General features: G+C 50.6%; 6 protein-coding genes across 6 annotated transcripts; 4 read left to right on the top strand and 2 right to left on the bottom strand.

Moving 5' to 3' along the window:
• Positions 1-2,056: 2,056 nt before the first annotated feature.
• On the top strand, positions 2,057-3,624 carry GLRG_04086 (uncharacterized protein; the record flags this gene model as incomplete). Its single annotated transcript, XM_008094771.1, has 2 exons — positions 2,057-2,692; positions 2,746-3,624. The coding sequence occupies 2 exons, from the start codon at positions 2,057-2,059 to the stop codon at positions 3,622-3,624; spliced, it is 1,515 nt and encodes a 504-aa protein (XP_008092962.1).
• Positions 3,625-5,312: 1,688 nt separating this feature from the next.
• Positions 5,313-5,975, top strand: GLRG_04085 (uncharacterized protein; the record flags this gene model as incomplete). Its single annotated transcript, XM_008094770.1, has 2 exons — positions 5,313-5,823; positions 5,890-5,975. 2 exons carry the CDS (start codon positions 5,313-5,315, stop codon positions 5,973-5,975), a joined length of 597 nt encoding a protein of 198 aa, XP_008092961.1.
• A 3,758-nt stretch (positions 5,976-9,733) lies between these two features.
• Positions 9,734-10,997, top strand: GLRG_04084 (polysaccharide deacetylase; the record flags this gene model as incomplete). The annotated part of the gene is made up of 2 exons (XM_008094769.1): positions 9,734-10,276; positions 10,332-10,997. The coding sequence occupies 2 exons, from the start codon at positions 9,734-9,736 to the stop codon at positions 10,995-10,997; spliced, it is 1,209 nt and encodes a 402-aa protein (XP_008092960.1).
• A 2,593-nt stretch (positions 10,998-13,590) lies between these two features.
• On the top strand, positions 13,591-14,751 carry GLRG_04083 (aldo/keto reductase; the record flags this gene model as incomplete). Its single annotated transcript, XM_008094768.1, has 1 exon — positions 13,591-14,751. The coding sequence occupies one exon, from the start codon at positions 13,591-13,593 to the stop codon at positions 14,749-14,751; it is 1,161 nt and encodes a 386-aa protein (XP_008092959.1).
• Positions 14,752-15,267: 516 nt separating this feature from the next.
• GLRG_04082 (uncharacterized protein) lies at positions 15,268-16,321 on the bottom strand (the record flags this gene model as incomplete). Its single annotated transcript, XM_008094767.1, has 4 exons — positions 15,268-15,346; positions 15,402-15,546; positions 15,602-15,968; positions 16,028-16,321. The coding sequence occupies 4 exons, from the start codon at positions 16,319-16,321 to the stop codon at positions 15,268-15,270; spliced, it is 885 nt and encodes a 294-aa protein (XP_008092958.1).
• Positions 16,322-20,251: 3,930 nt separating this feature from the next.
• GLRG_04081 (uncharacterized protein) lies at positions 20,252-20,818 on the bottom strand (the record flags this gene model as incomplete). The annotated part of the gene is made up of 1 exon (XM_008094766.1): positions 20,252-20,818. The coding sequence occupies one exon, from the start codon at positions 20,816-20,818 to the stop codon at positions 20,252-20,254; it is 567 nt and encodes a 188-aa protein (XP_008092957.1).
• Between the last annotated feature and the right edge of the window lie 102 nt (positions 20,819-20,920).

Here is a 20,920-nt window from a genome sequence, read left to right as displayed (position 1 = left end):
TATGGTTGTCTTATCGGATATGTCCCCTGTAGTACGGCTGAGCGCTAGCAAATATGAAGCTAACGTGACTAGGCCTTAGCTCTATTGCAACGGTCTAGGCCCTGACACCTTGCCCTGCAAGTGCGCTGGCTACGGATCCTCGCTAAGGGTTCATGGTAGCAACTCTTGACAAGATACCCATTTTCCCCTTCATTTCCATCAGTTACCGTGTCTATTGATTACTGAAATCGCATCCCTAATCTTTGATTTCGAAGAGATGACATGAAGTGTTACGAGGCTTAGAAACATGCAACGCGATTAATTTTGGCCCACGATTCTTGTCACTCACTCGAGGATCTAATGTTGTCGTTAAGCTAGGCCAAACAGAGGAGGGGGCTGTTATCCGCCTTGCCAACAGCGAGTCGTGACTCCACTCACCAAGCCCAAGGTGTGCGGCATGTCCTACGGACACGGAGTCATCAGATAAGTAGCTACGCAGCATACGGAGTACTGCTCAACTAAATTCCCCTTTCCCGGCTTACATCGAAGATCCTATGATGTTGAGAGGCATAAACAGCCAGTGGTGTTTCTTTTCCTTTTCTTTCCTTTTTTCTTTTCTTTTGTCGTTATCTTTAGTAAACGACTCAGAGTCGGCCAAATCGCCAGCTAAGAAAGCAGCGAGGTGACATTTGGTGGCGGCGCCACCAAGATGCTCAGGCAGGCAATCGCATCCATCTGACATGCCGGACCCAACGTCTGACCGCCTCGGCAAGATCTCCTAAGTACCAGGTTGACAGCTTGCGTTCTGGTCTCACATTGTCTGACATTTATCCAAAGTCCCAACAGTCACAAATCGAGTTTTTTCAATCGCACCAAGGAGGGGGAACAAACGTCAAACGTCCGGACAATCCCGAGAAAAAAGGTATTAGCCAAGAGCAGCCGGGCTCAGCTCTCGTCAAACGTAACCAGCTTGAGCCTAGCGTGAACCCACAACGATGGCTGTGGGCACCGGGACCGAAGACGTACGATGTATGATGTATATGGAGACAGGCATCATATTAACAAGTAGCCGGCATGGTGCCGCTGAAAGAACCCAAGGCTACGTTTTCGGCACATAAAAACTATACCTAATATCATTCGATGACCACATGTCGGCCTAACCGGACTGTCGGTTTGGCGATTTCGCCTTACCCCTGCCAGGCAATCGCAAGAGCACCAATCAGCATGTCTCTTGGCACACCTAAGGTTTGGCCTAGTCGCTGGTATCAGTTCGTCAAGCGTTAGCTCCAACCGCCCTCGTGGCAGCCACCTCCCCTTTTCATGTTTGAGGTCCTGCCTCAAATCTTCCTTCATTGGCTCTCATCCCCTACATCGACATCGAAGTGTAATGAAGGTCGAAAAGTCTGGGCGTCTAATGCTAGTGAAGAAGGTCCTTCTGGAAGACGCCTCTCTCCTCCAGGTGTCGGTAGTGGCCATGGCGCTTGGTTCGGTCCTCACGGAGGCAATGGAACGCTTGCTTTAGACGGAGGCTGTCAATTGAGATTTATGTTTCACCGATGAGGCATCACCTGTCTGCGTAGGAACAACTACTCCATTTTTCAAAAAGATTGGCACGAGATTCGCCCCTCACCTCCTCTTTTAATCCTCCAGCGAGATGGGGGAGGCCGTCGGTGCTGGTGGATGGATCCAGGGCCATGGCCTTCTCTCCCCTTTCTGTCTTTAGCGACATGCCCCTAGTCAGGCATCTGCAGACTGCAGAACTCCAGGTTGTTAACACCACTCACATAAGAGCTTGACAGGGTCAGGGTCTCAACTATCATCATCACCCTGGCTCCGTAGTCTGGCTCCGGAGGCTACAGGAAGCCATCGGGCATTATTTATCTGCTTACCTGCGGCCACTCTCTGCCTCGCCTTCCATACGATTCCTCTAAAACTTGATTCAGGTCCAAGGAAGTTCTTCCACAAGCAGATTGGATGACAGACCCGTAACCACACGCCGCTCGACGGCAACTCTGATCACCCAGCCCGTTCCAGCCACAAACGCCACCCAGCGCTCGATCACCGTGAACCGCCCGCCATGGACCCAGAAAGCCAAACGCTTGCGCCACTTCCCGACGCCCTCCACCGGGGTCTGACGGCCGTCTCCTTTTTCGGCTTCCTATCCTTCGTATCAACAACGGTTTTACTCTTTGTTCTGACGTACAGGCTGTTTGCGTGGTATTTGACGCCGGATCCCCGGTGGCCACAGCGTATGGCGGGCGAGCCGAATGCCGACGCCGTTCTGGCCCAAGAAATGGGTCTTCCGGACACAATGTACCCCGATGGCAGCAAAAAGAATAAGACAAAGATGGACGCACCAAACCAGTTTTTCATGCTTATCTACAATCTTCTTCTGGCCGATATCCAGCAGTCTATCGCTTTCCTGCTCAATGTGTCGTGGTTGGGCAGGAATGCCATTGTCGTTGAGAGTACAACGTGCTGGGCGCAAGGCTGGTTTGTCTCAACGGGCGACCTGGCCTCCAGCGCCTTCATCTCCACCATTGCGGTGCACACCTATCTGTCTGTCGTCCGAGACTACAAGCTTCCTACATGGGCCTTTTGGACCATGATCGGCTCTGTGTGGTTTTTCATCTACGCCTTTGCGGCGGCTGGTGTCATCGTTACAAACAATGGGGCTGCTGAGGGCGGTTTATATGTTCGCGCCTCTGCCTGGGTAAGTCGTCTTTGTCGATCCGTCGAGATGGACCTGTAGTAACATCAAGCCAGTGCTGGATCAATGCCCGCTATGAAGCAATGCGTCTCTACCTCCACTACCTGTGGATGTTTATATCCTTCTTCGTCACCGCGGTGTTCTACATCCTCGTCTTTAGCCATATTCGCCGTACTGACCCTTCTCTCCGACTCCCATCCTCTTCTAACAATACTACTTCCTCTGACTCCAAGAGTGGTCATGGCCGTAGATCCAGCCAAACACACGCGCACTCTGAATCAGAGCCCTCAGAGAGCCCCCATAAAGACGCACCAAAAACTACCCCGAGCAACGCTGGACATCACCCGGCCTTCCTCATCTACCCCATCATCTACATCCTCTGCACAGCACCCTTGGCATTGGGTCGTGTCATCACTATGGCCGGAAAAGAGGTTTCGTTGGACTACTTCTGCCTCGCCGGTGCCATGATCGCATCCAACGGCTGGCTTGACGTTCTTCTCTTCTCCACCACCCGTCACGTTATCATCTTTAATGCGTCACCAGGCTACGAGGAAACCGGCCTCGACACTTTTGCTTTTATGCGCACACCCGCGAACCGCCGGTTTGGGAACATGGTCTGGGTCCAGGGCGCCGGAAGTACCAGGCCCAACCTTCCGTCTGAAGAGGGCACCGGCGGTTGGCTTCAAAAGTTGTTCGGGAAGAATCGTTGGGGACACGGCATCAAACGTGAGCGTCAGAGCACACTTTCACATCGGAGTATCAGCCAACAATCATTAAGGGGATGCGGTGGCAATATGGAGGGCATTCAAATGGAAACGGTGACTACGGTCGTCGTTGAGGTTGAGAATCAGCCTGGCGGACAGAAGAACAACGGCAGGTCTCATTCGATCGATACGATTGATAAAGAACGGGCCCAGAGCTTTGGAAGTATTTAACTTCAGTAAGTTGACTGCAAACAATAGGCGATGCTCAATCCTATCAGAGAAGAGTCAACGAGGACATGAGGTCTTAGTGATTCGCAGTCAGGCGGAATCCTCGGAAGATCTCTCAACAGCTAACGGCCAATCATCGACCGCCGTCTCTTTTGTACCAACAGGTATTGACTAAAATAATATTTATTTGAAGTTCCATAGCGGGCATATAGAGGTCATTTGTTCTAGTTATACCCCATATAAATGTCGTTTATGCACAAGGCTGGCTCCCTTATTTTCGATCAGTTATTATGAAAGCTAGATCACAATATTTTCATATGGTCTTAGAGAGCAATAAATAATATACTAACACAGATCTTAATTTTAATCGCCAACTCAAATCCCACTCTATTAGTTTGTGTAGAATACTCGGCGCTGATGTAAGAAAAAAGAAAAAAAAAGAAAAAAATAAGATCCCGAGACAGGTGGAACTCGCGCCTCGAGCTATTTCAAACCCCTTCGTAGATCACCGGCACTAACGAGAATGTCAACCATAGCCCAAGGCGTCTATAAACCCAAATTTGGTCCAAGTTAAAAGTATGAGCGGGCTGAATCACTGCAAGATGCCGGTCCTCAATTACTAATTCATTCAGGGAGGGCTAGAGACGTAACCTAAAGACAAATTATGGGCGTTGCTGTTCCCTTTGCAGCATAATTACTGGGATCCTTTCCGGTTTCTCAATGGTGGATATGTCACACAATAGCCTTTCTGTGCGGTTACCAGTGTGTTCCCCCCACCTAAATGACATTTCTTTAGTCAATGCAGGGCCTTATTCATCCAAGTTGTTGCACATTGGGCAGACAAATATAGGTATCGGCCCGATGCCTATTCCCAACCGGCATCAACGCACGATACAATTAATATTCTGTTGATTACCTAGAATTGTACCTTTAACGTGTTCCTTTAGAGCGTATATGGCTATGACTAGGTACACATGCGACCTCAAGACAGCCTTGTAATTATACCGAATAGAGAGTTGTGCGGGTGGACAGGGAGAGAACCGAACAGAAATAACAGAACGTGGAGAACCCAAAACTTGACCATGAAAACGCCCCTAGGTGGTGGCTTTGACCTATCGTCGTTCCTTGCCACAAGACTACAGCTTTGAGCTAAATTTCGACCAACGTCCCCCTGGAAAAGTAACAATCCTTCCAGAGAAAAAGCCATAGGGCTGCAAATCTGTGTGACTAGAGGTTTATAAATGCGTTCATCAATATGCTCTTTCTTTTGAGTCTCCGTCCCAAACTCCAGAGGGATTCTCATTGTGCTGACAAGATGTGAGGGCCCATACTGAACCACGTAATTATCAGAACCATTAAGATATGACTGAAAGAAATAAGTAACGCAACTAAATGAGTTGGTCATACACTAGGCCTGTCAACGTGTAACGTCAGGACGACTTCCATACCAGCTGATCCCATTCATAGGACACAATTCACCGGAGCAAGTACTTTATTATACCGAATATGGGTTTTCAGACAAAAAGGAGCATATTCTAGACTTGATACAAAAACCCCGAATTATAGCTCAGACTTCCTCTCCGTCCTGACCGCCCCCATTCACTGCTGTCGCTACCTCTTACAAACGCGATATCATGTATCTTTACTTTCTCAGGTTTTCGCTCGCAATATTCGCTCTCGCGACATGTGTAATGGGGGGAGTCGTTGACATACGCCCCGAGCCCACCAGTGTCCAACCAAGTCTCGACGACCCCCTCGGAGGTAAAAGCAGTATGATGAAAGACGCCATCATCGGACCTAGATCCGACGAGAGCCTGGTCTTTCGCCGACCCTCCCTCTCGCGGGTCGTCCGCCCCCGCGACAATGCCCCTTTCGAGTTGGGTACCCCAGATTGTCACGACCCAAACTACCCAGAGTATAAGAACCACCCAGATGTCAAGGCTGCCAACGTCGATGAAGGCAGCAAGCGCTTCTGCGAGCATAGCCTTACGCGCGCCACTCTCACAGCTGTCGACGACGTCAAGACTCATCCGCTTCACGCCTGGCGCTGGCGCTACAAGGATGTTGCCTCGACGTTCCTGGACTTCAAGGTTCACTGGCGCGTCAACTGCCGCACGACGCTGGGATTCCAGGATATTGAGTACCCTCTAGGTCCATATGGGCCTTCGTGCGTTGAAATCATGATCGAGAACTACAGAAAATGTGAGTTTGGTTCTCCATTTCGCGTCTTTTATTGGAGCCAATTCGTGCTGATTAACCTTGCGGTAGGCAACAATGGCGGGATTGGCGGCAGCACGCAGGCAGGTTGCCTCGTATACACTTTCAATGGCGGAAGGAAAGATCAATACTACTGAGACGCTCAGGATACCAACGTGAAACCGCGATGGGGTTGGCACTTTGCTGTGTACACCTGGCCAAGGTTTTATGACGTACTATACACATAAGAGTCATGGTCTTGTTGTCTTTATGCCGGAGACCTTTATTAGTGGAAGCGAATCTCGGGTTTAAATAGCTGGAGCCTTCGTGACGAGGAAGTAGATGCCGGCTCAGTGCTGAGAACTTTCAGACAATCAGGCAAAGTTAACAACCAAGACCTTTGCTTCATTAGATGGACTAATACGGCTCCACAAAAGTCATTGGTGCTTGATTTGCTGTAGGAATTAGGCATCAGACAGCAGTAAATAAGCTAGGCATCCGAGGAAGTCCGCATTTTTTTCTCGAACATATATACCAAGTTGCATGCACACTGGAAGGGCCGTTATAGCCACTACGAGCAAGCATGGCATCGCCTCAATCGCGACCCATGAGCGTCTATTTGCCAGTTATAAGGAGCGCTCGTATTCCGAAGGTCAAGAAAGTCTGCTGTTTGACGAGGGGCCTAGAGGCTGAGTTGGCCCGCTGCTGCCGCATACTGAGTTGTTAATGTGGTAGCTGACAGATTCTGCGGCGCAAAATCGGGAGCGATTCCATGTTGGCGCGATGGATGTGATGGCGAGAAGAAGTTCGGTCGGCGACTTGGGGATATTACTACTATATTCCTAACGAGCTGTCTTACGCGTAACTTGAGATGATGCGTAAATTTGTGTGGTACAGCAGACGGGATGAGTAAGACAAGCTCTTTCGCAGTGCCGGAAAAAGCAGGTATGCGTCGATGATCCTACCAGGGGATATGTGATTGCTGGCTTGTTTATTCCCGGTGGCACGATGAAGCAATTTGTCGGCGACATGGAGCAGCGGCGCAGCAGTGAATCAAGACCGACGCAGCATATAAGGAGTCAGGATTGGCTCAAGCTCCGACGGGAAGTCGGGGAAATCGTGATCTGCAGTGAGACGCAGTATCGGGGGCTGAGTTGTGTGTGTTCCGATGAGTGAGATGTGACGGTCTTGGCGAGAATTGGGCACGTCGCGACCGAGACCCTACGCTTGGCACACTTTTGCTCTCGCTGCTTATTACACCCTAGGTATGTATAATAGACTGGTGGCATGGGATCAGACTCCTCAGGCACAAACGAAAGTGGGAAGGATGTGTACGTATCTCGGTGCAACGGCCAGGCTTCTATTGATTCAGCATCGGTTACGGTTGCGATGGCTTTCTTTGAAGGGGACCGCCTTGGATACGTACTTCGGCACGGGAAACGGGTAGAAGAAAGACAAGAATAAGAGAGAGAAAAAAAAACCCACCGAAAAATGGCCTCACAATTGGGGCCTTGCTCTGGTCGCATAAAGAGACGAGGGCAGTAATGATTTGGTGTCGCCGCAGTCCGCCGAATGCATCGCACTGCCCCCCGTCTTTCATCGAGTGTCAGTAGTAGGCTATACATTATTACATGCTCGGCCCGAGGCCAAGAGATGTAAACGCGGCGGTGCTTTGCTTAGCCAGTCCGCACTGAGCTTCCTCATCGCATCCATTTGTGAGATGAAGAAGAAGCGTGTGCGCAGGGGACCGTGGTGGTTCCTGCCTTGACCAAAAGCTTACTTCAATGGAGGTTGCGATGGCAGGAGGAAAGAAGCTCCATGAGTCGAGGCAAGAGCGAAGAGTGCGAGAGGCGCATTGCCTCGGCTGTGTTGCGATGGGTATGGGAAGAGAGGTAACATATGATGGGCCGGCATCCACGCCACCATTCTTTCGTGGCTTGCGTCCTTCCTTCCCTTCATCCCTCCTTCTTTCCTTCCTGTCTCCTTCCCCTAAGGTGCTGCCGCTGTCATTGGCGTAAGGCTGATGAAACCAGTAGAATCAATGGAAACTGCGTCTTTCCCAAAGAATTCCCAAGAAAGAGCGTCGCCGGGAAGCTTACTCAGTCCGCAGCCGCACCAGAGCTGACCGGCATCCTCTTCCCCCTTGCTGAGTCTAGGTGATTGGAAAGCATGCTGCTGTTTCCAGAAGTCGGTCATCATACCCCGCCTCGTTTCTCCATTCGAGACCTTGACAAGAGACAGGTGCCCGCCGGGGTCGTTTCGATTTGTGGGGTGGTGGACAAGCACCACGCAGGAGTCGTGCAATTCATTCAATGCGCTTGCTACGAAAGGCCAAGGTACCCAATCCCCACGGCACATCGCAACTAGAAACATGAGCTTCGAAGATGTGCACTAGGCTAGGCAGAAACTGACGAGAGATCAGCACCACCTCCGACCGACGATGCGATGGAACAAGTACCTTAGGTTCATCATTCGTCCTAACGAGCCCAACGGCGCCGTCAGAAACCCGTATGGGATGAAACTGAGACGATGACTAGCCACGCCGTCGCCGCCCCGTGCGCCTCTAAGCTTTTGTCCATTCGAACCACCCTCTCCGTCAATCTCCAATCTCCCTTCTCCTTGTTCATCATTGATCATCCGAACGCGCAGGAAGCGTGGGAAACCATACTGCAATTTTTCCAGCCTGTTCAGCACCCAGCTATCCTGTCAGGGACAACCACCGCCTTTCTCCCGTCTGAGACAACCGTCATGTGCAATCAGTGGCCTGCTTCGTGAAGTGGGCTGGCTGGCTGATGGGCGACGACCAATCACAGAGACCGCGTCCCTTGCGTCAGTCCCCTTTCATACGGCACTAATGCTACCAAGATCGGCCCCCGTCATACCCATCCCAATACGCTCTTGTGCGCGCGAGGGAGGGCAATCAACTCCGCTCGTTGTGGCCTACGCTGCACCTGCCGCAACCCAGTTTCCACAAGAGAAGCCATTGCCGTTGGCCGTTAGCCACCAATGTTCCTCCCCTACCGGTCTAAAATGTCTGCCTACAACTTATTTATACCTAGAAGGTATTACGGAGTACAAGCCCATCTTATATGATTGCTAACGTGTGTCCATAAAAAACAATACAAAAATCAAAAGAAACCCGAACTTCTACTGCCAAGTGCCTCGGGCGCACACCCTCGGGACTGCAATTTGGCATCGTATTGTCAGCAATGCCTGTCCGGATCAGGGGCACTACATGAAGGTTTTGGAAGCCAAAGTCGGAGGGAGGCCCTGACCAACGACTACCCCAAACTTCTTGGCTTTCATTTCTTCTTCGCCTGAGTCCTTTGTGATGATCCCACTATTAGGCGAGTAGCGACCGCGGCCGTTCAATCTCTGTTTGTTGCCAGCCATAATCCCGCAAAGACATCTATCCGTGCGGGTGTGTCCTGCATTGGCCCCTAGCGCAACAGCACTTTGGTCGCCTTCTACGCCGCCTCTTTCCTGCGACATCAAGCCATAGCCGGGAGACACCCCGCCCAACCTTGCAAGTTGCAAGACAGGCTAATCGTACGGCACGATCCTCCTTGCTTTTAGTCCTCCTATTTTTGGGTCCGTCATTAGAATACGGCCAGCGCCAACGATATGCCTGTCGCCCCGTGTCGCCCGAGAGGACACGGCCGCCGCCTTCGGGCGTGGCACACGGGCAGGGCGCCGCGCCTCCCCAGTCATCCCCGCGTACCATTCGGTGGGCTAGGCTAACACTCTCATTTATCTTCTCTCCGGGGCTTGTTATTCACAGAAGGCTTGTGTGTTGTTGTCTTGGCATTGTTAGTTGGATTTAAGTGTATCCCTTTCCCCGTAACTTTAATCCATCTTTCACGATACTTGCTCCATACCACATCAAGTAGCTTCCACACCGTCACAACCAGTCAAGATGATTGCTAGAGTACACTCGCTTTTCCTTCTGGTGGCCGTGGTGGCCTCAGGTGAACTGGCAGCGGCCATCCCCCTCGAGTCTTCCTCTGCCTTCGCCACCAGAGACATGGACCGTCCTCGATTTGGAAATGTCCCATACGGCGTCGATATCACCCGCTGCACCGTCAACGGCAAGGTCGCCTTGACCTTTGACGACGGCCCTGGAGAGTATACCGAGAAGGTCCTTGACACTCTAGAGAAGAACGGCAACATCAAGGCTACCTTCTTCCTCGTCGGCACCAATGGTCAGAACGGTATTAACAACCCGGCTTACACCCCTCTTCTCAAGCGCATGCTAGGCGCCGGCCACCAACTGGGTAGCCACTCATGGAGTCACAAAGACTTCAACACCATAACCCATGACCAGCAGGTCGAGGAGCTTGTCAAGAACGAAGAGGTTTTCGCCAAGACTCTCGGCATTGTGCCCACCTACTTCCGCCCGCCTTACACCCACTGCGATGACAAGTGTATCTCGACTCTCAACGATCTATCCTACCACGTCGTATGTTGCCTCCCCACCTTAGCCCTGTTTCCCACACGCTGACATTTGATGACAGGCGGATTACAACCTCGACACCAAGGATTGGGTTGACGACGGTGTCAACTCCAAGCAGACATACTCGAGTGCTATCAACTCTGCAAACCCCTCGAGCTCTTCATTCATTGCGCTGGCACACGATATACATAAGTTCACTGTGGATGGCTTCGTTCAATATATGATTGACGTCGCCAAGGAGAAAGGTTTCGAGTTCAGCACCGTCGGAGAATGTCTTGGTGACCCGGTCTCCAACTGGTACCGTGACCCTAAGAGCGGTGAGCCCTCGGACGACAAAGAAGAGCCCAAGGCCACTATGATCAGCAAGTCGGTGACTCCTACCACTTCTTCTGTCTCCGAGGAGACCAAGGAGACCAAGGAGACCAAAACCACGTCCTCGACTACTGAGTCGGAAACTGCGAAGGCTTCTATGACTGTCAAGACCGGGACCGATGAGCCTGAATCGAAGACTGATGGACCTACCTCTACCGGCGCCATCCCTCCTGCCGCCACGCGAACCGTCGACGATGGCGTTAATATCGGTATCCCGGTAACCCCTGCCGGCACAACCGCTGCCTTGAGGCCCACCAGCACTAACACCGTTGTCGAAGTCAATGCCGCCGGCCGCGCCGTCCTTTCCGCTGGCGGTGCTCTCGCCGGTGCTCTAGCTTGGGCCATGATGATCTGATCACTACAATTCCGAGACCCATAATGAGAGGGGCCAAAAAGAATCCCATGTAATATTTTTGGGGTAATCCGTAATGGTCCGACCTTATGAAGTCGAACAAATTTGGATTTTAAGATATAGTCGAGACAAATACCATGATACCACGCCAGCTAGGACTGGATTTAGATGCATAAATAGCCGATTTACCTATTGGGAAGACAAAAACATTCTTTTAAAAACTCAATTGGTTGCATGCTTTATATTATCTGTGTGGTATTATTCACGGCAGGTACTAGTTTCCACGCTTAGCCATGTTGCTCATCCTCTCCTGGTTTATGTCTACATTTCCTCTTGACTGAAAGCTATTGGTCCATTTCCGCGAAATAAACAGGCTTATTTCTGGTCTTATTATCTCCTGTTAATTGCCAGGCATTATGCCAGTGCAGATCAACAAATGTAACATGCCTACAGTAGGAAGGAAAGGAGAGGCGATAGTACGACATCGTTATCAATCCTGAAGGGGAAAGGGGCGAGTGACGCTTAAATGGTTCTGTCGATTGTTTTAATTCTCAAGATGAGTTGCTTATGCAAGTGTTCCTGCAAGGGCTCTTCAAAGTAATTTCATTCTGGCGGTCTTTTTCCATACCCATGGCTGGAAGAAGAGTCAGTTCGATGGCTGGATACCATTGACCAATGAGCTGTTTTCTAACATATGATAGAAACTTTTCTTCCAACGCTGGGGGCGAGAGTATCGAAATGCCCGTCGGGGGCCTCAACCATCAATGCCTCGAGCTGTGCTGCGAGGGTTAAAGACTGGTCCTCAACACCGCACCTCGGGAGCCTGCTGCCAAGACAAAATCCACCAAACTCGAGCGTAAGAGCAAACGAATCATTTACAAAGCCCATCACTCCGTAGAAGAGGGGGGATCCCTAACGAATCTGGTCAGTTATCGAAAGCGAGCACGCTTGCAATCCATAGTCGTGACGCGTACAAGACAATGCTTCAAGGACACGCGTGAGGTGCCCGTCTGTGGTACGGACACATGTCTTTGGGCGGCATTAATACTCTAGTCGGAGTTCCAATCTAGGTTATGCGATAGCGACCGATGTCTTTTCGCCACCTCCGTGCTCAAGGCAGTGTACGCGTGTTCTCGCAATTATGCCACAGTGATGCATAATATGTCCCCCTTCAAACTGTGACTGATGGGATTACGACAAATCCCAAGCATATACGACAGGAAACACCCACAACTCCGCAGCCATCTCGTGGTTTCTGTGGAGTGCTGCACATTATCCTTGGCATAGACCCCCAAGGGCGCCGTCAGCCTCTACTCAAATAAACGCCTAAGTTGCGTCGTCTTGAGGTTTTCGTATCCGGCTTCCTGATTCTGTCGCTTTCTCTAGACGAGCAAAACACCTACGCCCAAGCTTTTGACTCAACTATTGGATGTTTCGATTCCTTAAAGTCGTATACACTTGCTCCAGCTACTTCTGCCGGTCTTCAGTTTTAGGCCACACAGAGGTGCACATCATCAACCCGGTTCTTGTCCAGTCGTCACCATACGGTACTTGAAACACAGTGCTGTTGCAGTAAGTTCATCAACCACGTAAAAGACGCGGTCGAACGGTTCACAGGATTGCTATAGTAGGCATTTATGGCATCTCGGTGAGGTGTAGCTCTGTGAATTGTTTGCAAGCGGAACCCGGGGCCCAAGGCAGACAGATCCGCGGAACTGATGTATACGGCCTTCGAAATTTAATGGTGATAGCTGCTACTCACATTCGGGGTCTTTCCGGCTGGAAGATTCCATTGTCCTGCGTAGTATCAACGTGGGAAGCTCATACAATGAAGCATAGCACGGTCAACACACCGGGACTTATTATTTATACGAGGATTGTGGGTCTCCGCCTGGTCAGTAGAATTCATCGTGGACGGGACGGCGAGAGTCGAGGCCTCTCTTGAATCGGGCCAGATTCAGCCACTGACAAGAGTACAATCGCTTGGGGCCGGGTATCGAATCCTTGACGGAGACTCTTCTGAATCACTTGGTTTGGGGCAGTGATTTTGGTCTCACAATGGGAAGGGGAAAGACCGGTCTGGTCGAGCCATTGACGTTGAAAGGTACATAGTAGACATCAATGACTACGGCGCCGTAATCACAAGTCATTTAAAATAGACTCAGATTGAAGGCGAGTAGACGATGATCACGGAAAAGCCTTACTCTGACTCACACCACGCCGAGTTTGTGAATAAGAGGCGAATGTATCCACCCCGAGTCCGAGTCCGATCATTCCGATCGTGATCCGAGATCCAAGGCCCCTTTGAATGTCATGGCGGGGTGAGGAGCACAGACGTTGCCTAGTTTGACGGCATCGTTCAGACGGCTTCGCAACGAAGCCCTACAGGAGTTGTCGGCCTCAGGTGTCTGAGCGGGTTATGATCCCTCAGTAGACATCATGGGAATCAGCTGCTGTATCGACAATGTTGATATAAAGGCCATGGTGCCGCTCATTGTCCGATTTTGGGCCTTGTGCCATTCCATTCGGGAGCCCCTTACTCGATTTACAATCTTCAAACCGCGGAACTTCCGTCGGATGTCAAGTGTGACACACAATGTCCGCTATCAAAAATGTCTTCGCGCCGGCGCCAGAGCCCAAAACCGAGCTCGGTCGGTACCGCGTCCTTTCTACTACCGCCGGTGTCAGGGTCTCCCCGCTCTGCCTGGGCGCTATGTCGATTGGCTCGGCATGGTCGTCATTCTTGGGCTCAATGGAAAAAGACCAATCTTACAAGCTTCTCGACGCCTTCGTCGAGGCGGGTGGCAACTTCATCGACACCGCCAACAACTACCAGAATGAAGAATCCGAGCAGATTCTAGGCGAATGGATGGCCGCCAGAAGAAACCGCGACATCATGTTTGTTGCGACCAAGTTCACCACACAGTACCGCAAGCACGAGCTCGGGCCCGGCAAATGCATCAACTACTCGGGCAATCACAAGAAGTCACTGCACCTCTCGGTCCGGGATTCTCTCAGGAAGCTGCAGACAGATTACATTGACCTGCTGTACGTGCACTGGTGGGACTGGACTACCTCCATCGAGGAGTTGATGGATTCTCTCCACATCCTTGTTGAGCAGGGTAAGGTCCTGTACCTGGGGGTTTCTGATACCCCCGCTTGGATCGTGTCTGCTGCGAACACATATGCCAAGGCGCAGGGGAAGACCCCCTTCTCCGTCTACCAGGGTCGCTGGAACGTCTTGATCCGCGATGTCGAGCGTGACATCATTCCCATGGCCCGACACTTCGGCATGGCCTTGTGTCCATGGGATGTCCTTGGAGGCGGCAAACTACAGTCCATGACACAGCTCGAAGCCCGTCAAAAGGCTGGCGAAGGCTTGCGATGCACGTTTGGCCCGAACCAGTCCGACGAAGAGCGCAAGGCCAGCGAAGTTCTGGAGCAAATTGCCAAGGAACACGGAACCGAGAGTATTCAGCAGATTGCCCTGGCTTATGTGATGCAAAAGGCTCGCTACGTATTTCCCGTCGTCGGAGGCCGCAAGGTAGAAAACTTAGAGGACAATATCAAGGCATTGAGCATATGCCTCACGGAGGAACAGATCCAAACGATTGAAAGCATCAAGAAGTTCCACATTGGCTTCCCGATGGACTTCATTCTAGATGATCCAAGGGAGGGTGGCCCAACGGCTCCTCTAGTGGCTGCTTCCGCCCCGATGGATTGGCAACTCCAAGGCAAGCCCATTGGCCAGGAGTAGAAGTCGGTGGTTTGCTCGAAAGCAAGCATAGGGCAAATTATGATCGAACTTTCAATGCGGTAGATCAGAATCGGATATTTCATTAACATTACTATCCAATTTCCGAACACGTCAAAGTGATGTCATTAAGTCATGAGCCCATCTAGCTAGGGCTAGCAAAAAATCTTATTTTACGGGTACAAGTGTCTTCTGGACTGATGACCCTGATGAGCATGAGAACGCCCCTTCTGTAGACATGGAAACCCCCGAAGAGACAATGGGCAATCTCTCTTCTGGATGCGGTTCATGCTCTCCCAAAACTCTTTCAGACCTCCTGACTGTACGACGAACTTTCATTTTGATAGATTGGGGAAGATATCGCGTTTTGATCGCGGCATCACGTAGAAAGACCCGCAACACTGGGATTGTTGCGGCCATGATGGTGATTGCTGTTTCGGCCCCAGCCCAAACGGTCAGCTCCGCTCCGCCATCTGGTTGTAGAGTTAGTATAGGACTTGCACAGCGTTAATTTGGACATTAAATACGAGAAAAGTCGCCCGCTGCGTCATTAACCGACTTCATGTAGGACGCTTTGATGAAGGCTGCAATTCCGGCGCTATCTCTTGTTAGCTATTGCGCTGCACCCAAGGCATCGAACATCCGGAACTGACAGAACTCCCATACTCAGTGCCACTGAGACACCAATCTTTTCCTTCTGGCTCAGTTTTAGACCTGACGATGCTTCGGCCGGCGTGGGCCGCACAAGAATCAACCAGGGAATGACGGCCAGGACGATATCGAGCACACCAGAATATACTTGTGAACCCATCAGTACACGCTTGCAAAACAAACAGGGACCGAAACTTATTACCGCTAACGAAAATGCCGAATGACACCACCCATTTTAGGTCGTAACAAGTTCCATCACTGAATAGATCCCATCTCTTCTTGAGAGGAACGCACCCGATCCAGAATGACGAGGCGGAGAAGGCGAATAGAATATTCATGGAGATGATCGCGAACCAAACGAAGGCTTTCTTCCAACCATCACACATACGTAAAATTGATATAGCGAATGCTGTCTTGCTCCAAACCTGGCCGACGAACGAGCAGGTGAGTGAAGCCAGGCCGACGATTGCGAGGATTGATATATTGTGAGCGTTGATGGGAAACCCAGGTCGGCCAAATCGAGATTTGATTAAAAATTCGGTCAGAGAAGCATCTGCTACAAGAATCACCTAAAGACTCCAGGGTCAGAAATAGCTCGATCGCAAAACTTTGACAATGAGGCCCCTACCCAAGACGCAAAGAGAAGTATATCCTCAAACCTGATCTTCGTATATGAATAGATCAACTTGCAGTATATCCTTAATCCCAGAAACAATGCTGATAGAGCAACAAGAACCCATAGAATTGTTTGCATGACCTGGGCCTTCGTATCGTCGTCTGCACGTTCGTTGAGTCCTGGTGCCGTAGCATTCAGCTCGGATGTCGTCGAATAGGTCTGGTTGGCTGCTCTTGCCAGGGAGCCCATCGCTTTCATTTGGATTCCTAAACAATGTTCACATCCTGGTAAGGGAACCACAGCCATCTTCGGTTTCCGAATGGGATACCAGTTGATGAAGTGAGAGTAGCACCTTCATGGCAGAAACAATCAACCCATGGTTGGCAAGAACCTGTAGCGGGGCTTTATATTACTGATGGAACATGATAAGGAGGCTTATGAAGAAGCAAGAGCTTTCGCAACATCCCTGAAAAGAGTTGGGACGAAGTACTCTGTCATTACGTGAACCGTACCATGCGTGGAGCTGTGAGCCCCATGCAGAACTAAGAACAAGCAATGCGATATTCATGACTGTTGGATCCTTGATCCCTATGACTCGGTAACGTCCGAAAATGGTCTGGCATATCAGAGACTTTCGGAAATACACGAGGACAGCAGGGCGAAACTCTAGTTCTAAACATTCGAAGTCCCGTGCACCGGAGATATTTGCCGGAAAGCACAACCACAAGCTTCGGGCTCATAGGACGGCATCTGCCTCGGCTTCCCGTACATGAAATTCTCGCCTGCCAATGCGAACAGGGAACTCTTTGACCCCCTTCGTCCGGTCTTGCTGCTATCATAGCCACCACGATGAGCAGAGCGAGCACTTGTATCTCTCATCATGGCCCATCTCGGGCCGTCTTTGGGCCCAGCCTGCCAGGGAACAGACTATTTGAGTTATCACCACTGTCACAGCCGTGTCGCGGCTGAAGGGGAATCTCAACGTGCACGTCCTATGTAGCTAGCCTAGGGGGGAAATTGCTTCAATCAGCTTCACGGTGCATCTGATAAAGGGAGTCCAACCTTTCTGCCCCACCCTTCCAGGCATGGCAAGCTCGTAGAGGCGCGCTTCAACTTCCTCTAGCGCCTACCGACGGTTTCGACCTTCACGACGTCCTTCCACTTCATTAGAGATGTTGAAGCTCCGCGGCACCACTCTTATATCTGGTTCTTTCTTGTTAATGTTGCACGTCCTGAGTTGACTGACAACGCTTCGCCAGGTAGTAACAGGGGGGCTGTATTCGCCGATCTGCACGATCTGGGAGCAAGTGTATAGCATTTATGAGGCATTTCCTTACTTTTATTATAACGATAACCGTATTGAGTGGTAGCTCGCTTGCGAGTGCTTGGCATCCATGAAACAGCTGCCTGCGGAGTATGGTGAGCCCTATTTCTAAGCACCGTTAGTGGTGCTCCCAGTCGTCAATGGTTGCAGTTATCTAATGATTCTGCTTCGTTTCGAATTACGGTCCAGAGACACCCATGCACGTTCATTGCTCCAAGTTATTGGCAAATCATTTTTTCAACAAAACGCTCCTATCAATGCACCACAGTTACTCATGGGATGAAGTCACTACAAGAAAATTTTCATTTTTGTGCTATCCATAATCACTTGGCTGTTCTCATGTCTGTTCATCAAGTCATTCCGCTGCCCTTCATCCGCAACGGATGGGGTGTTACTGCAGCCAACCATCGGATCATCCAATCAGTCCAGCTCATAGAGGCGACTTGCTTTACCGGCAGTTCGACGTGAGGCATGTCTCCCCATTCTGCCTACTTCACGTAGGTAAGATGCTGGATTAATAATGACGGCAGAACATTCCAGGTTTCAAAAAGACTGTCCGCTATCCCGTGGGAAAGAATATGTGCCACTCTACCCTTTATGACCGCAATGTATTTCCTCGAGGGAACACATCAGAAGGTATGGTTTTCGGGTCAACTGCTATTCTTCTTTTCTTTGGGCACATCCATGTGGTTTCAATTGAGCGAGATCTACAACGTCAGGACATTTTCAACAGGATTTGCTAGGTGGTTTCCTAGTTTGAACATCGCGCTGGTTTAGCTGCTTGGTCCTTGCAACACGAATCCCCACCTTGAGATGCTATGGTGTGCAATGATGGTAAACCTTTGTCAAAGGTGAAGCAAGCATAAACTTCATGTCAACTGCTTAAAAGAACCTACATTAGATGCTCAAGATGCTGTATAATGAACTCTATCGGGATATAGATCGGGGACTTAAACTCGGAAAACAGTAAAATATACCACTGAGTCCTCCAATTCCCTGTGTTGTTCTGGCGCACGTGAAACTTTTCCATCCCATTGATTGCCACTACATGGTTGAGGTGCAGCCGGATCACCCGCCGCCCTAAGGTCACGCAATCCGGGTGTGAGCACGATGGGTGATAGTTGGCTCCATGGTTGCTCGCTTGCTCTGCAAACACGTTCGACAAGGCCCGCAAATCTTGTTAGTCCCATAATCATAAGGTAAATTCTATCAGAGCCTCTAGGAGGCTTGTTCCGTAATGGCTATTATGTGACGTGACTCTAGCACCAAAAAGGCAGGTGGGATACGGTAACGTGTATATTAACTGGTATTTTTACCAAGACTTGAAGATACAATATTAAAGACGCCAAGACACCTATGCCACTACCAAAAACAGTCTGGTCCCTCAAGTCCCGTCGAGACCAATTCCTTCGCCCTCACCGACTATAGAAGTCTGTATTCCAGCAACCTTAGCCAGTATCAACATTACGAACTAAAGGTTGCGCAGTGCTGCTCTTGGGTGGTCTCGCATGAGGTTGTCGCAGTAACTTTGAAGTAGTTCAATGCACTCCTGTAAGTGAGCTTCAATCGTCAGTTCAGATGCGAAAACGTATGTTTTGTGTTCGACGCACACGCTATGCAGTCTCTCCGTGATATAAACCGGGAAGTCGGTGCTCGATTCGCTTAGTTGGTGGTCCTGGCCGGGGTATGAGATCTGGATGGCAGTCTCGTCGACCGGCGAGGCAGCTTTCGCGACTTTTTTGATCATCGCTTCAAGTCGGGAGACGGCAGAGACGTAGTTCTCCTTGGAAGTGTACTCAAGGACACCGGCTATTTGCCTTGAAAGGCCATTCACTGTGTCCTTCGTTAACCAGATAATGGCGTGGCTCAGTGACTACATCCATTCCGATTCCTCCTGCGATAGTAACCTGAGAGTGCTGCGAGTAGATACGTAGGGCAAATCGTGGGGGGCTGGAATTGAGATGTTCTGGGAGCTGGGACATGCTGCGGATGACTGGCACAGCTGTTCCAGATAATGCGCGCGTGGAGTCTGTGGCAATGGGCCAAAATCAGATGGCGTCGAGTCCACTTTCAAGGCCGCCCTTGATGTCGTAGTCCACAGAATCACCCATCATGTAGCTTTTATGAGGCGACGTCCCCGATCTCTCAATTTCTAGACGGAAAATTTTGGTGCCGGGCTTGCAACAACCTGCTTCTTCTCAAGTGATGATCTTGTCGACGAGGTGATGCACTCTGACAGCTTCCGCCTTCTCCAACTGATCCTTGACCATTGGTAACAATCGCAAGCCGGAAGCCATTCTCAGGTAGGCTTATCAGTATCTCAACGCTATCCGGCGTCGCCCTGCGATGATTCCGGTATGCTGGTGTGTAGATATTCCGGAACTCAATGATCTGCTTGTGATCTGGCTCTGGGAGCCCAATCTCACCGAAAAACAAGCGAACCTTCTTGAAGTCTGCCTCTTCGTAAGTGATTTAGTTCCGAAGATACTCGTCGCAGGCCTTCTGAAGTGACTTGCTGTACTTGGGAATAAGGTCTTGGCGATTATGCGTTTTGAAACTGTCTTAGCTGGGCTGGATGAGCGAGATAGCGGCTCTCAGGGAGTGGTAGTGATAAAAAGTGTGTTATTCAAGTCGAAAACACTGTACCACTTTTGTGTTGGATCAATTCCATAATTCAAAGCCCACGTACCAGTGCTGTGTTGTGCTATTTGTGTGTATATGTAATGAGAGGTTGCAGGCACGAGAATGGAGGATAAAAGTGTGAGTCAAGGAGAAAGCTTGCTAACCGGCAAGGTATACGCATAGTATCAGTATACACCATAGGTGAAGGAGAAAAGAGATCGGTATCTCAAGAGGTAGAAACTGATAAAGCTAGACCATGGAAGCATCAGCAACTGAGTGTTCACTTAAGATTAGGTGGCCGACTCACGTCTCGTAACAGTAGAGAAGCCAAAGGGTTGTGCGGTGATTTTGCAGCATAGTCGCGCCCAAGTGAGTCTTTCAGGACTCCTTGTGTAGTCCCATGGAAAGTCCTTCGACACGTAGTCCCGATGGGCTGGTACGCAGCTGGGCCGTCCGAGGTTGATCTGATTGTCAGCCATGACAGTAGCGACCCAGATCATCTGCAAAGCGATGGTCTTTTCGAGGATGACAGCAACCCGCATGGCGCGGAAGTACAACGTCGCAGCCATGTCTGTGTGGCGGGTGGCCAGCGTGCCGACAGCCAGGACCGTCGAGAAAGTAGTAGCCTTGACCTGCGGTTGAGTGGCCACGGGTGACGGGTTGTGGCCGACAAGGCCATCGAACAAGGCAACCAGCTCCAAAGGAGTGCAGAAAGGCAGTCGATGCGGCGAGGTCGATTTGAAGGTAGCGAAGAAGTCGCACGTCAGGTCCATCGGCATGGGAGTCAGCTGAGCCTCCTCCGGTTGCCGGATCGTCTCCGGGCGATCCGGTGCGGGATGCGGAAGGATATGAACCATCTTCAGGCTCGGCTGTGTTTCTGGTCGGGTTCGATGCAGGGCCGCGCGCAACAGAGAGAAGAGTCTTACATGAAACCAGTCAGCGTGGAGAGGCTGCGGTCT

Source organism: Colletotrichum graminicola (assembly GCF_000149035.1).
Source record: "Colletotrichum graminicola M1.001 genomic scaffold supercont1.12, whole genome shotgun sequence".
NCBI classification, from domain to species: Eukaryota; Fungi; Ascomycota; class Sordariomycetes; order Glomerellales; family Glomerellaceae; genus Colletotrichum; species Colletotrichum graminicola.
Note: the sequence above shows the minus strand (reverse complement) of the source record. Positions and strands in the feature narration are given on the sequence as shown.